This window comes from Schistocerca cancellata, unplaced genomic scaffold (genome assembly GCF_023864275.1).
Source record: "Schistocerca cancellata isolate TAMUIC-IGC-003103 unplaced genomic scaffold, iqSchCanc2.1 HiC_scaffold_713, whole genome shotgun sequence".
Lineage (NCBI taxonomy): Eukaryota > Metazoa > Arthropoda > Insecta > Orthoptera > Acrididae > Schistocerca > Schistocerca cancellata.
The window spans coordinates 6878-23429 of record NW_026046724.1 but is presented as its reverse complement, the minus strand read 5'-3'; the positions used below and the strand labels follow the sequence as shown (position 1 = coordinate 23429).

The following is a 16552-nucleotide window of genomic DNA, read 5'->3' as shown; positions in this document are numbered from 1 at the left end:
TTACAATGTCATTGGTGGACCTCGAAGTTTTTATTTCTTCTCCATGGATTTTAATACCTACTCCGAATTTTTCTTTTGTTTCCTTTACTGCTTACTCAATATACAGATTGAATAACATCGGGGAGAGGCTGCAACCCTGTCTCACTCCCTTCCCAACCACTGCTTCTCTTTCATGTCCCTCAACTCTTATAACTGCCATCTGGTTTCTGTACAAATTATAAATAGCCTTTTGCTCCCTGTATTTTACCCATCTGATATGTAGTTCACGAAATTGTATGATGGAGATATCACGAAGTCCAAAACTTCCATATGCTACAACAGCTTTCTGTCGATGTCTGTGATGAAGTAATATGGTTGGCAATTCTGATACAGTTAGATGGTAGATATCCGAGTTTACTTCTCTGTAACTTTTCAGTGCTGAGTGCTCTGTAGTGATCAGATTTGTAAAGGCATTATTGGAGGTGGGATAACTGTTCGTCTGTTGATCATGATGGGATGGCAACTCCCAACCCAAGCATTTTTGATTGACAGCTGTGAAGTTCTGGGTCTACCAGCAGTATGACAGCAAACTGTATCAAATTCTTTTATTAACAACATGCCATTCAGTACATTCTTAGTGATAAATAGGTGTTGAACGCTGTACCTTCTGAAAGACAGTGGTGATAGTGTTTTAATGGCTGCAATACAGTTGAGGTTCCCCTCCAGGCAGTAAAGCTAGGCGGGTGACATCTTGTGCAACAGACACTAATTCGTCAACAGCTGGCTGCCATGACCAGTGCTCAGCCCCATACGACAATGTAGTTTGCAATGGTATTGCTAGGGAAAGTGATGAATTATAGCAGCACCAAACTCTGGAGCTTGATGTATACAGGTGGAAGTAGCTGAGGGTAACAACAAGCAATGGCAACCCAGCGAAAGCCAAATGTATGAATGGAGCCATATGGATATACCGACTACGCAGCATGATCCTGAACAACGGACCAACCTTGGGTCACAATGGGGCCAGATCGTTTCAGTGGCCTGGCAGCTTGATCAAATGATGTGTTCCCTTGTGGCTGTATCAACATGTATAAACAGTATCTTGTTGCGCTGCTGTAGTGGTGGTTACTGTGGTACTGATTCAGTACCCTGCTGCAACACTATTGTAGTACTGGTCATGATCAGTGCACAGCTGATGTCATCAGCCGTGAGGAAACTCCAGTTATAAAAATGTAAAGTGTGTTGTACTTTCGCTCTGTTACTCAACATTTCCAGCCACCTGTAAGGGTATGAACACGTGGTTTCATGAGAGAATCCTTGCAGGTAGATGCAGGGGATAAGATTTATTTTCATTTTGTCAAATTTAATTGTTTTTTGTTTGTTAGAATGTGTTTGACAATAGCAGATTTGTCAAAATTGCAATATGTAATGTGGCGACTGTGCTATGTGCAGTGTTCTGAAATCATATGTAACAGTGATCAATGTAAGTGCTACTGCCTTCACAAGGAGTTTGTAAATTCCAGGTTGACTTAGACTGAGGCTGCCTTTTACTGGGTAAAGCATCTCTTTAATTTTCTTGGCTGGTCAGAAAATTGGTTGATTGTAATGTCTTTGGAGGCTGAACATCTTGTGATGATTGTCTGTGTGTTTTCGTTTCTGAGAGATGGTGGATAAATATATTGTTCAGTAGATGGTTAATTAATATATTGTTCATGATAGCTGTTTGTCCAGACCACCTTCTTCAGATATTTGATCTTAGAATCCACATAGTCTTTGTCAGAAACAAAGTTAGTTCTGTGTACCAGTGTTTATAAAAATGGTACTCTTTTGGGCTGGATATTGAAAGTTTTGTGGGTGGATTATACATGTCATGATGTTTTGACTTGGGGTAAACAGTGAGATCGAACATATGAACTTTGATCCCTTGTGTGCAGATCATGTACGTGTTATAAACACAACGAAAAAAGCAAGAGGGACAGATAGAGCTGAATTTAATGTCATTTGAATGCTCCATAGTGAAATTAGCCACTGATGTAAGAAATGGAGAATTCATAGCTATTCTGTCAGTTATATAAAATTCATTATTATACAAAAAGTAGGTAGTCTTCAAAGTATGGCAAAATGATTTACTAGTCTTGAGAGGAAGCTGGTCTGCTAATAACTTAAATTACCTTCCACAGGAAGAGGAAGAGTCCAAAATTTCAGCTGAATTAATTCTGATTTACTTCATTATGTCAGTGAACATTTGGGAGATTTTAATGCAATTTTTTCAGCAACTAATAATTTGGTTAGATATTTTGCAAATATATTGATCGGAGAATAAATAGCATTGATAGTAGGTCACAGTGGAATGTCTTTGTTGTGGATTTTAGGCAAGCTGTGAAGCCTGGGTAAACTGGGAGATCGTGTTTGGAAATTCTTTTATCACATTGCCTAGCAGATCAGAGTTCGTAGCTTTGCTGTTTTTCTCTTAAGTGATAAAGTAGGATAATGTTTTGTAGGTAATACCTTTGAAGGCAACAACACTAAATAATGTTCACTGAATTATCTACAATGTAATGGACTTGGCAAACAGCATTAAGGAGTATAGTGATAGTTTATTCATGTACAGTGTACAGATTAAGTTTCTATTATTTTCTTGTGGTTGTTAATGTGTATCTTGGTCTGTTCCACAACCCTGAAGGTTCTTCTTCTTGATCGACTCTATGGAACGTAAAGGATGATGGATCTATGTCTGTTTCGTCCAAGCTGTGAGAAGTTTTCCATGGATCCTAGCAAAGAGTTCTAAGAACATTTACAAACCATTGTACATCATTTCCAATATTATATCTTGCAACAAAGTTTCTATACTGACAAATTATTAACAGTAATTGAAGATAAATAATGCCTGAGTCATCGACATTGTTGTACACTGATGAAACGAACAAAGGTATGATCCAGTGAACCTTGTACGATTTTTCAAGAGACTAGATGTGGGTACTTGTAAACGTGGTGATATAGTTTCAGATTGTACACAGATTCTTATTCTGATGTGACACTCTGCCATGATACCCGTGTGTTGTCTTACAGCTGTGTACTTCTGCCTGGAAAGCGTCATAGCACTAACGTTTTGAATGAAGAAAGTGGTATTAACAATGTTATATATTATAAAGCAATAAATTATCATTGTGGCTCCACTCTGTGTCAGCAGTCATGGCTACAATGTACAATAATTGAAACTTCAAATTTTTTCTGCAACTCTTTGTGTTTTGTTAATGTTTCTTGCTTGCATTTTCCTTTCACATTTTAAAGGAAATTGCTGTCTCACTTCACCATGTCTTTATCAGTTGGCTTTTTAAAAAATTATTTGCTTCAAACAAGTTTCAAGTAGTATTCATGGGATATTGGTTTCCAGGTTGTCCTTATCCCCTACAATACTCTACTGCACAAGTCAACACGTGAAGCAAGTGGAATACGACTGAAAGACAGCATTGTGATAATTGATGAAGCGCACAATCTATTGGAGAGTGTTAACAGCATTCATAGCTGTGAAGTTACGGGACACCAGGTAATCTTGCCTTTGGCAGCATAACACCTGAAATCACATTTAAAGCTCAGAATGTTAAGACTTCACTTTTGCCTGACTTTCTTCCCTAAAATATTAAGAGCCTTCCATCTCCACCCTCTCCCCCTCCATTTTCTTCCCCCCCCCCCCCCCCTCTCTCTCTCTCTCTCTGTGTGTGTGTGTGTGTGTGTGTGTGTGTGTGTGTGTGTGTGTGTGTGTGTAAATTCATGTTGTTCATTGCAGTTGAATTACAATAATTTTATCACATTTTGAGTGATCAAAATAAGACAAATTATTGGAAATCACTGCGTACAGAATCATGAACAAAAAGCTGTAAACAAAAAAAGTATGTGTAATTATTGCATACCCAGAAGATGAATATAAACTTGATAATAGAAAATTTCTTTTGTAACATTATAGAAGTAATGTTCAGTTCCACTTCACACTATAGAACAAGAGATCTGAACCAGCAAAGATATGTATAAAGTGAAAAGAAGAAAAAATAAACTCACAGTAAGCAGTATCTTCACATGTGCACCTCTCCCCCCCCCCCCCCCCCCCCCCCCATGTTATCATCAGATGTATCCTGCAAGATCTTATGATAAAATGTCATTGCTGCATATGAAACACATGACTGTAAAACTAATTAGTGTTTGAATACACTAATTTATAACCTTGAGATACAGCATTCATAGCATTAAACAGCAGTTATTAAATATGAAATTCAACATAACAGTAAATCAATTACATAAAAAACTTCATACAGATTAATTATACTCAAGAAACCAGTTAATGAAAAAAATATTAAAGTTGGAAATAGAAACAAGAAATATGTGTAGCATTACAGTTCACAGTCAAACAGAAAATGATTATAAAAATGAATTTATACCATGGTATTGAAGATGTATAATGTCAGTTTTCTTTTTAAAGCTATTGTTCTATGATCTTCCGTCTCCTCATCCCCAAAGTTCTGCAACAATTCTAGGCCAATGGCATACAACTCAAATGTATCCTTAAACAAATTGGCTTGCTGTGGTCAGGAGGTTGTAAGATTCTCTCCCTCTTCAGAGCCTCTTAAGGTTCATTGACAGCTTCTTTACATTAGTCTGTCAAAGTAAAAACTTTTTTAGGGCTTAATAAGTTAATTGAATATGCGTTATTCAAGACTTGGCCAGGCATAAAGCGTCTATAAATTGCATAAACCTAAAAAAGTCCTAAATTGCTTTCTGTTTTTGGGATACAGGCATTCTATTATTGCTTTTATCTTTTCAGGATTAGCTTTCATGCCAGCCATGGATAAGATTACTCAAAAAATTTCTCGTTCTTAACAAATTCATGTTTTTTTTAAGCCTAGTGATTGTGCTCTCTTTTCTTAAAGCATGCAATACCTCATGCAACAGGTTACAATGTTCTTCTCAAGATTCAGTGGTAATTAGACCATCTGCATACAAGGCTATTTTGGGGCTCAGCTCCAGTACTAAAACTTGTTCTAATGCTCATGTAAATACGGATTTACTAATTTTCAATCCAAATGGGAAAGAGTATGTACAGATAACACCTCCTATTACTAAAAAGCTGAATAGTTTCAGTATTCTTAAGCAAGTGGCACTTGACAATAACCAACTCTTAAATCAAGACTTGTCATATAGTTCACTTTGTAGTCGTTCCATACTTTCTGGACGATGAGTCTCTTGCCTCACTATTGTGTCCAACATATTACCATCTGTGACAACTTTTACACAACTATCCTTTTTACTTACAACAATCAAAGGCCTGTTGTATTCTATCTTACTTCTTTCTGTAATTACACATTCCATCGTCCTTTCAGTTTCTTTGTGCCAACAGTAGGATAAGGTTTTACTGAAAAACTCTCATGCAGCTTAACACCCTTTTTTGACCCTTCACCACACTCTATATTAACAAAACTGGCCCCAGAATTAATCTCTGCTGTGTATTTTGTTAACTAATCCAGACCTACACTTAGCCCCAGAACTAAAAAATAAAAATAAAGAAAATTACTCACCAGATTTATGCCCCCAATTTCAAATTTCAGAAGTATTTGATTTTTAGTTGAGGTACTAGCATTCCCAGTACATCAGCTTGTTCCGTTACACACACACACACACACACACACACACACACACACACACACACACCAAAAAAAAAAAAAAAAAAAAAAAAAAAATGGGTAATTTCACTGTGTCTTCAGAAGGCCTTTCTCTTCTATACAATGATTGCTAATTTTCACACATTGCCAGACCTTCATTCTTACCAATGATAAGAAACATTAACTTTATTCTCAACATCTACATCTATTTTATCATTCACAGAATTTCTGGTATTCATCTCCTGGGTAATTTCAAAAAGTTTTCCTTCCATTTACCTCAATACCTCCTTCAAACTAATATGTTAAAGAAATACATCCCCTTGTTTTCTTCCTCGTCTCTACTTCAACTCCTATCCCTAATATCTTCCTTACTAGTATCATCACTTTTTCTCTGTAACCTGCCTTTTTTCCCTTCCCCATCACCTAGATGCTCATCATGTACTTGACACCATTAAACATTTGAGAATACATTTCCATACATGACCCCAGTGATTCCATAATACTTCCGTAAATAACTTCAGACATATTATCTTCAACCAAGAGATTCTGTCACACATTCCACTACCAAAATTAGGGTTACAACTACTGCTGAAGATGGCGGCAACTGGTAGTGTTCGTAATTCGCGTGTGTATGAAAGTTATAGTTCAGTAGTAAAAAACAACAAGTATGTGTCTTGTAGTGATATTACTGCGAAGCTAAACGAACGAATAATCAGTCTGCAGAAAACTGTGGAAGTCCTACATAAAGAAATCGTATACCTGAAGAAAGAAAATCAGCAGCTAAGACTCACTCAGAGAGCATGTGGGACTTCAGAAGCAGTAAATAACGAATCACAGATATCGAAGGTAGACATACCAACTCGACTCAAGAAAACACAAGACAGTTATGAATACATGGGAATAAAGCTTTTCAACACATTACCTGTGCAGGCACATTGTGTTTCTCTTAATATATTTAAAAGTAAGACTAAAAAATGGCTGAAAGACAAAGCTTTTTACAGTGGTAAAGAATTTGAAAACTCTTCAAAAATAGACCTGACTTACGAAGCAACTTGCAACTCTGTTTGTACCTCTTCCTAAGCTTTTTTTGTCTCTGTAGTTCCACATTTAACTGTTAAACATATGGAGAAATCCTTATGTTTGAAATGTATTCTTTTGTTATGCACATTCTTTAAGATGCACTCTTTAGTTATGTGGGATATCTTTATGTATCAAATGTATTCCTTTATTATGTATGTTCTTTTAAAATGTGTACTTCAGCTTTGTGTGATACCTCACAATAGTTATATTTCTTAATATGTAAATTGTACATTACTCATGACGACATCGATTGCATGTAAATGCTTTAAGAAGGATAAATAAATAAGTAAATAAATAAATGAAAAATGAAATACCATGACTGCAAATTCTGTTTTCCGTTTCATGAAGGCAGCTTGTAATATTTGTGAGCCCGAAAGTTTGACCTACTTCAGAATGGGCAATTGCTGTTGCGGGAGTTAGTTTCTACTTTTGGAATGATCTCTATTATTATCCCTAAAAGTTCACTTGACCACTTTCTTGTGCACCTCTCACATTTGTTTTTTTTTTTTCATTCTGTTTGTCTGATCCTTGTCTCATGACAACATTCAGAATATTTTTTTTTATGAAATGAAGAATTTGTTTGCCACCTGTTTACATCCCTCACTCTACTTAGGAAATCTTTAATTATATGATTGTGTTCTGGTAACACACATCTCTTATTAGAAGGCAACTTCCCCATTAGTATCTTCATAGTATCCCTTTCACTCAATGGGCCATCAGCCTTTCATAGTACTCTTTGATACTCCATTTTCCTACAATACCATGATGCTTTTTAATAATACTTAAGGACTTTGCTTTGTTTTTCTTTTCTAGAAATCCTGAAGCAAAATCCTCAAACAGCTCATATTTATCTAGTGCATCTGCCTTCCCAATCCAAAATCCCCCAAGCAGCCTAAGTTTTCATTTAAAATATCTCAGATTTTCCTTGTCTTACAGATATCTCAAATTTAAATTCTTTGACTATTTCTGAAACTTCATTGTCAACTTATCCAAAATTTTAATTTTAATATAATAATTTTTTTAATTTTAATAATCAGAAAATTTCTTTTCTGACTCAGATTCCTACTCCTGTTTTTATTGCTTCAGGTTTTGCTCAAACGTCTTATCTAGCTTTCCTATCTTTTTACCCACTTCTTTTTGTGATTCTCTAATAGCTTCTACCTTTTTGCCCACTTCTTCCATGTTCATTTACAGCAATTGAAACTTACTTACTGTTCCACCTTTTCCATTTACTTCTGTTTTGAGACCAAGTACTGATTTAAGAAATAAGCCTTCATCCATATTTTCCATGACAGTTACCACTTCCTTTTCTTCCACTTGTTCGTTTCCCCAAACTTGGAAACTCACTACACGCTCTTCCTCTTTGATCGCCATATTGTATAATAAATTTCGAAATTGAAAGCCAAGGACTGTAAGATTTCAATAAGACTGCATTGGAAAAAAAATAGTGTCTTGCCACAAAATGACACCATATCTAATGAAACTGACGTTCAGAAGATTTAAATAGTGTATTTTGATTGTGAATATTCCTAAATATTTAACTTGGAAATGTAATGAAGTACAGTTTTGTGGCTTTTTTTTTCCCCTCCAGAAGAACTTGTTTTACTATTGGAGTTACTGTAAAGGTCATTTTCAGATTTAGTAAGCAAAACCCAAAGGGATATAAATTATAAAAATCCCGTGAATACCTTTGAAAAATATAGTCACACCAGTTGTTCAATTGCCCAAAGGCAACTACAAGAACAAGCTCACCCACGACTATGAGAATGCTGCAAGTGACGAGTGCCAGAATAAGCCACAGTCATTAGACAGCTCTGAAATTTAAAACATCCATTGTGTTTATACTTTGCAACAATGTGAGATTCTGATCGGTCAGAGCCTGGAAACTAATGGCAGATGTAACAGCTTGCACATTTTACAAAATGCAACACTTAAATACGTAAAATTACCCAGAAAAATCGCTTCATTTACATGTCAAAGCACATCCTCCAAAAGGCATGTACAATGATAATTAAAATAAATAAGAGAGAAAAGAAATTAACAAACAGTAACATTAGAAAAGTAATAATGTGGCAAACAAAGATGACATGAAATTTGGAATCCAGTCACTATAAAACAATGTTTATTCAAAGAAGTATGTAAATGCAATTACATTAAAACAATTTGAGACTACTTTCCAAATCTTTGCTGAGAGAGCTCTATTCAATGCTTATCTGTACGTGGGATGTGACGTGTGACCTTGTTGGCAGCCAGACGGTGGTAGGTCAATCAGTGGTAAACTGCAACTATTGTCTCCTCGTGAATGGTATATAATCCACTTGGCGGTAATATTATTCCTTGGTCGACTTCCTTTAGGTGTAGGCTGGTTGTAGGCAACTGCTGCTATATAGCTCAAAGTTTGTGTGTATACGATGCTAACATTTCAGGCAAACGATAAAGTCATTAATGTCAAGTACATAGTTATTGAAAGAATACAGTATTCATGTCAACTCATAGATAGTGAAGCTGCAGTTCATTCAATTTTCTACATGCACCACATTCACAGATTCACAGTCTGGTGAATAACTTTTAATGTAGAAGTATGCTTAACTGTTTTTATAGCTACTGTTAATGTTTAACATATATGAAACATCATTAAGTTGTAAATGAAAGATCTTGGAACACATTAGTTTTTGGTAGCTCACGCCACAGCAAACAGCAGACAATAATCACTTCTAAATTATGTTTGCATTCTGGGTCATTCCATGTCAAATCACATTTTAAATAAAAATTTGACCTCACCCTCTTAGATTTTGCTAAAAGTTGGCATACTTATAGTGGGTGCTGAAACTAAGAAAAATACCAAATTTCAAATTTTTACCTCAAACCATTCCTGAAACATGGTCATGTAAACTTTCCAAAAACTGGCCAAAAATGTGTGAGCGGACTTTTTTAAGTTGTCCTAGGAGCTGCCTTAATTGAGATAGAGACCTGGGAAAGGTGTCATTTTGCCGCATTTTTCATGCTCTTTCCAAAGTGATATACAACAAAACATAGCTTCTAATTAATAACATTTTTCCAAATACTATTTAATATTTTGATTAAATATTTTTTACAAAAAGTACATAATTGAAAATTTTCAAAACATTTCCATAACTACTTCATATACATTTCCATAACTACTTCATATTGTTGTAAATCACATGGCAAAATATAAATGTGGGACGATGATGGGTTCATTGTTAAAAAAAAAATAACTAAATAAATTCCAGACTCTTGTTTTTCACTAACAGCCATAGTTTGACCAAACTGACCTTTAACAAATACAAATTTCATTAAAATATACTGAAAGGTAAGTAAAAAAGTACTAGAAATATCAAAATATCACCTTCTTGAAACAAAACCAAACAACATTTTCTATAATTGATTGCTTATTTTTTTAGTTTCTTACAGTTTAAACTAATAGTCTATTAACTGGTAAAATGAAATGTTGAGTGTGGGACCTATGGATAAGATTTAAACAAGGTGTGAAAAACTTGTAAATAGACTATTGATGTAATACTTCTGGTCCAAAAATGCTGAGCATGCTTGTGTTCCTGTCCATGTATGCAGCAGGCTGTGAACCAGCAGGCTGTGAACAAGTTGAAGCAAGCACAGTGCTTGATGCCTGTACGATCATTCAGAGCCTGGAGCCATTGTTCAGAGGATACAAGACTATTACCTTCTAAGGCTTAGTGTGTCTACAGCATTATTGTGCACTGTGGTTTTAGTGCAAATCAATTGTTACCTCTGTGTTGACCAGTTTGTATCTAGTATATTTAATAGTTCATTTACAAGTAAATCTGTAAATTGAAGGAGAGTTTATAAGCGGTTTTTGTGTCAATATGGAACCAAGTAAAATTGCAGTGCTGTAAGAGTGCAGAGAGAAGTCAAATCATTTTATTAGATACAGAAAAAAAAACTGAGAAATGTCTCAGCATGGATGCCCAAATTATTTCCACAAATACCTAGCGGTGACAGGATTTGCGTTAAATGTGGGAAAGATGTCACCAGTTGCATATCAGTTGTGGGCGGTTGAATGGTCTCTTTAAGATGCACACTGCATAATGCAGTGTAGGAATCAGCTGTGGAGCATCAATCATATTATTAAAGTTTAAGATACCAAAAAAATAATAATAATAATAATAATAATAATGAAAATAAACATGTTAATAGGAAATTCATGTTGTAACAAAATAAAAGTAAGGTATGGTTACACTTTACAGTATAAAACAAAATATTTGAAATGTATAAATAGAAAAGAAGAAAATGTATGACTCGTCCTTAGCAGGGTCTTCACATACTTTATCAGGTACAACTACAGAAAGCAGAAGGTGAGGGCATTGGGAAGACTAAGGTTTGACACTGAAGTCCAAATATCATTTAATCAGAAAAAAAGGGAGAAAAAAAGTAGTGCTCTTAATACCAGTAAAACAGTAGTAATTACATGCTGGTTTGAAGATTTTAGGGAAGCAAATTTTTCTGGAGCATTGGGACAGAGAAGAAGAGGGTGAAAATGGAATGCTTTGCATTTGCAGGTGATATAGCCCTGATGAAAAAGGCTTTTGAAGCTCCACACAGCAAATTGACACACTGAAAGAAGTGCTAAAGTGAAATGGCTGTAAAATGACCTTTTAAAAAGGTGGAACTACTGTCAAACATTAAAGATAAAAATAGAACAATAAATCAAGTGACTAAATTTAAATATTTTGATGAATAGATCCAGTCAGGCTTTAGCAGCTACAGCTAAGAGAATGGAAATAACTTTCCAGACCACTCAAAAATGTGCCATAAAAAGTTATTTTGAGAAGATGTCAAGACACTGTTATAAAAGCTAACATTTCTGAAAGCTTGCAGATTTCTTGCTTTACACTGAAGATATTTGTTAGCTTACCTATGACAAAAACACGCACAACATATATGTTGCAATCTGTGTTTGGATTGTTGTATGTAGGTCCCATTATTAATCAGTTCACATTGTGAATGTGGGTACAGTCTTCAGCTTTCATTACCATTTTGGCAAGATCAGAATATTATATGTATAAAAAAAATAAAGTAAATGAGTTGTTGATGTGATTGCATGATATCAGTAGTTGGAAAGAAATTGATTTTTTTGTCTGAACACCATATAAGCACAGGGATAGAAATCCTAATGTAAGAAGTTATAAATTGGCTGCATATTGATGTAGTCCCAATATGGATAAAGGGGTTGTTAGTCATATAAAAGGAATATAAATACAAAATGTAGAAATTATTAAGTTCTGTATAGATCAGGATATAGAAGCATGTGCTTATGAGTTATTATTGGGAGAATGTGATACTTGTGACTGTTGCAGCGTACACTTCTCCACTGGGTAATTTGGAATTTTTCATAAAAGAATTTGATGAAATATTATGCTGTCTATCAGATAAAAGCTAGGTGTTATTAATTTGAGTTGATTTTTAATGTACATTTCTTTAAGGGATATGGCAGGAAAAGTGGTCTAGAGTTGCTGTTAGCTGCTTATAATTTAGTATCAATCATCAATTTCCCTACTAGAATTACCAAACACAGTAGATCCCGTATAGGTAATTTATTCATACAACCAGCAGAAGTTAGAGAGAAGTGTCCATCCTTTTGTAAACAGATAGTCAGATCAAGATATACAATTAGTCACTTACTTAGTTCAGAAACACTTTAAGAAAAATGTGAGGCTGAATGGCTAAACTACTGAAATTTTTAAAGGAAGCTTAAAAATATTAATTGGGGGTGACATTTAAAATAAACCTAATGCTAGCTCTAAATTCAAGGTCTTTCTTACTGAGTTTGGATCCATTTTGGGAAGTATGACGGCATGCTGAAAAAGTAGGGCCTCTGAATTTTTTATTCTGCTCTCAAAATCAGCTGAGGTATTAAATGTCATGCATATTACTCAGTTGACTCTACTGCTTCATTGACGCAAGTTGCAACCATGTGCTACTAGCGGACTCTTGAGGAGGAGGAGGAGGAGGAGGAGGAGGAGGAGGACAACAAGATCATTAGAGACAGGCTAGAGGACTCTGAATTTCAGAGTTGAACAAGGTGGTGTGTAAACATAACTATGTCAGTGCTTGAGAAACAGTGTATTTTAATCAAGTTTCTAACCAAAGAAAATATTATTCCAATTGTAATCCGCAGAGGAATGGAAGCTGTGTGTGGTGATGATTATATTGATGTAAATAATGTGCAAAGTTCGATTGCTTGTGCTCGTAATGAAGGAGATGGTGGTGCTAACCTCAATGTGTGTGACAGAGCTTGGAGTGGATGACCGCTTAAGGCAACTGACGAGACTCATAGGAATCGGGTTGATGAACTTGTCAGAGAAAATCGTCAGATAAAGACACAACTCTCAAGTAATTGTGGCATATTGTGAGTGTGTGCACGGTCCGTTAGTGCAGAACTGTAGTATAGAAAGCTTGAGTGAATGTTGGATGTCTTAAATGCTCACTCCTGACATGAAACAGATGAGACTGGACATCTGTCAACAATTTCTTTTGTTTTTTGAGCATGAGGCTGATGGGTTCCTGAATGATATTGTGACATGATGATGAAAGCTAGGTTTACCATTTTGACCAAGAACAAGAGAGCGTTGGTGGAGTTCCACCACAATCACTGGTGCCCACGAATTTAAAGACCTGCCCATCAGCAGGCAGTAAAGCTCAGTGTTCTGAGATGTTCAAGGTGTGGTGCATTTGGAATTCATGCCAGAAGGCACCACCTTAAACTCTGCTAGGTACTGTGAGATCCTTCGAAAACTGAAAGCATGAATTCCAAGATTTTGTCCACACCTCGAGCGACTTCTCCTTCAGCACAACAGTGCGAGACCTTAAAAGAGCGCTGCGACACCTGCAATAATCCAGCATGTTTGGTTCACTGCCATTGATCATACTTTGTGCAGTTCCAGTTTTGAACTGTTTCCAAAACTCTGATAACACCTACGAAGACTTCACTTTGATAGCAATGAAGCAGTGCAAACAGGGTTGATGTTATGGCTCTGTCAACGAAGTCAAATTGATATACAGTGAAGGTATCAACCAACTGGTCTCTCACTGGAAGAAATGTGTTGTCACCAGCGTGATTATTTTAAGAAATAAATATGTAGACATGAAGAATAAAGGTGTGGAATGTTAATAATATTTGTTTTATTAAAAACTTTTAATTATTTTCACGTAAAAAATTCAGAGGCATTACTGTTTAGCACACCCTTGTAGGTTTCTTAAAAAATAATCAAATGTAATAATAGGACGTCATTAAAGAAACCGTGGATCAAAGGGGATATGAAAGTCTCTCCACAACAACAAAAGGGCTTCTATAATCAGAACTTGTAATGATCTGGAAGTACTTTTATAGTATAAAAAGTAGTTTAACATACAAAGAAAAGTTGTGAAATAAAATCAAGCAGTTTGCACATCTCATCTGAAATTGACAGATCGCACAGCGAAATAAAATCAATGTGGAATAATGTTAAAAGAAAGACAAGGAAAGAAGCCATAGAAAGTGACATTATTTCTGTTAAAGAGAACTGTAAACAACAGTTCCTACATAGCAGATACTTTTATTAAATACTCCAAAAAGCAGGTGGGGGGGGGGGGGAGAGGGGGGGAGGGGAGAGGTGGAGAGAGAATGTGTGTGTTATGTGTGCTTCAGTTTACCAGATAAGCAGTAAATGAACAGTGCAGAAGGTAGTCATTAACAATACTTTATTTGGTAGTTAATGTAATCAGAGGTGCTAATCTTGGAAAACAAAAATGTGTGAATAAAATACTTCTGCGTATTGGGTCACATCTTTATGAAATACTATAAAACTGATGTTTTGACTGTTTTTGCTGTGGTCTTCTTCAGGGTGATTAAACTGAGGAAAACTGCTGCAAAGACAATTGAAATTTTGGTGTTGTTGTATTTAATAATATTGTGGTCCAGTACACTAAAGAATTTTATTAAGTTCAAACTGGTTGAGGAATTCAATGCACTTTAAAAACGGCATTGTTCACTTACTGCTAGGACAGAAAGTGAAACAGATATAACACTCAAAAATGTCTAATCCTTGAAAATGGAGTAGTAACTCCAAAACTTATGAACATAAAAATAAAGCATGGCAAGTGAAGAACTGTAGTACTGGTAAAACTATATCCAACCTAAAATGTTTTTCTCCACTAGAATCTGAACTGGGCACTTAAGAGTTGAGTACCACCTCACAGATATGCACTAGCACCTTTGGCGATGGATGCATCTCAGTACGTCCATTCTTCTGCATACTTGTAACATCTCATGTCTGCCTATTGTCTAAAAACAAAGGAAAAATACAATTCATAAAAGAAATTATGGACTGCTGACAGACAAACAATGCTATTTCTATTGCAGCAGTAGTAGCTGTTCTTGTCTTGGCACTAGGTACTAACATATTTTTCATTATTTCTCCTCAAATTCCAAGGTTTTTGCATTTTGAAATAGTATTATTAACATACAAGAGCTTAGAGTGGATATCATTATTAGTGGAGAATAATCTAATAAATAAAGACTATGAACAAACAGCCATTACAACAGATGACCTAACTTACATAATTAAGCTCTCCAAAACTGGTTATCATACTTTGAGTTCTTTTCTTGTTCAAGAGACATTTGGGAGGAAATAGAAGGGATGTGAAAAGCAGTTTACTAAGAACTATGAGATAAAGAATCAGACAAGGATCAAATGTGAATTATTTCAGTAATGATAACTGTAACTTAAGGGTTTAGCTGATATATCCTTCATTATCTTATCCTACCTTGGTTGGTTCCTCATTTGAGCAGCTTTGTATAATTTTAGTATTTCTCTCATTGTAAACTATGAGCTGCAACGTTTTTGTCCTTTTGTTATTGTTTCTTAATTATTAAAGTATGCCCTTTGGTTTATTTGTCTCATGGTGTTTTTTGTACATTTTCATTGCAGCTGAGCTTTGCCCATAGTCAGCTTTCTCAATACAGGCAGCGATTCCTACGGCAGTTCAGTCCTGTTAATTTGCTACGCCTCGAACAGCTTATTTTTGTAATTAGCAAGCTTCTACGTCTGCTTGGTAAGCTTGATTTTTCAACTAATTTGTTCTTTTTACAATATGACATGAGTTTTGTTTCTGATAAGTTTCTTTCTGTGAAACATATCTGATTATATCTTGTATTTTACCTTTTTCTCTCATAGTAAGCTACTTTTAGTAGTATGTATAGATATATAGTTTTTTTCTCTTGAAGAATGCAGCTTGCAATTTTGTAGAGTTATTATCCTAACTTGTTCATGGTGTGTACTCAGCTACCTGGTCTGCAGCAGGAATGACAGGGACACTTCCACCTGGTCATTATTTTTCGTGGAAAATATTGAAGACAAGTTTGGCGAAGTGGATCTCTTAGTAACATATGGTTGAGTTCGCTGTTGATCAAACTTCTTCTGGTGCCCAGTCTGAGGCCCTTCATGGCTGTGACCATCTTGGTGACATCCTTGTGTCCATTACTCTTCACCTGTTTTTGAATATAGTTCAGGATGCCATTTTTTATAGGGACCTTATCCTTCAAACTGATGAGCTTGGATCCAATCTGGAACAGCAGAGCATTCATTTTATTCAGCATGTTCAGAAAGGCCATAAGGGCAGTTGCATAGATACCAGTGACTTTATTCTGGCAATCGGTGTTTTGAGTGTTGGTTGGTTTGGTTTAAAAGGTTCTGAGCACTGTGGGACTTAACATCTGAGGTCATCAGTCGTTTTGAGTGTTAGGCATGTCCTCTTGCTGTATAGTGGACACACTGTGTGGTGAAAGTGGACACCTACTCCATGAG

At 35.6% G+C, this 16552-nt stretch overlaps 1 protein-coding gene across 1 annotated transcript in view; it reads left to right on the top strand.

The window, feature by feature from the left end:
- The window catches only part of LOC126141456 (putative ATP-dependent RNA helicase DDX11-like protein 8), a gene marked incomplete at its 3' end in the record, with an annotated part of 73891 nt that extends 58091 nt beyond the window's left edge, over positions 1-15800 (top strand). Inside the window, exons 7-8 of the mRNA XM_049915246.1 lie at positions 3374-3526; positions 15677-15800. Coding sequence (XP_049771203.1) covers positions 3374-3526; positions 15677-15800 — 277 coding nt within the window. The remainder of the gene's footprint in view (positions 1-3373; positions 3527-15676) is intronic.
- Between the last annotated feature and the right edge of the window lie 752 nt (positions 15801-16552).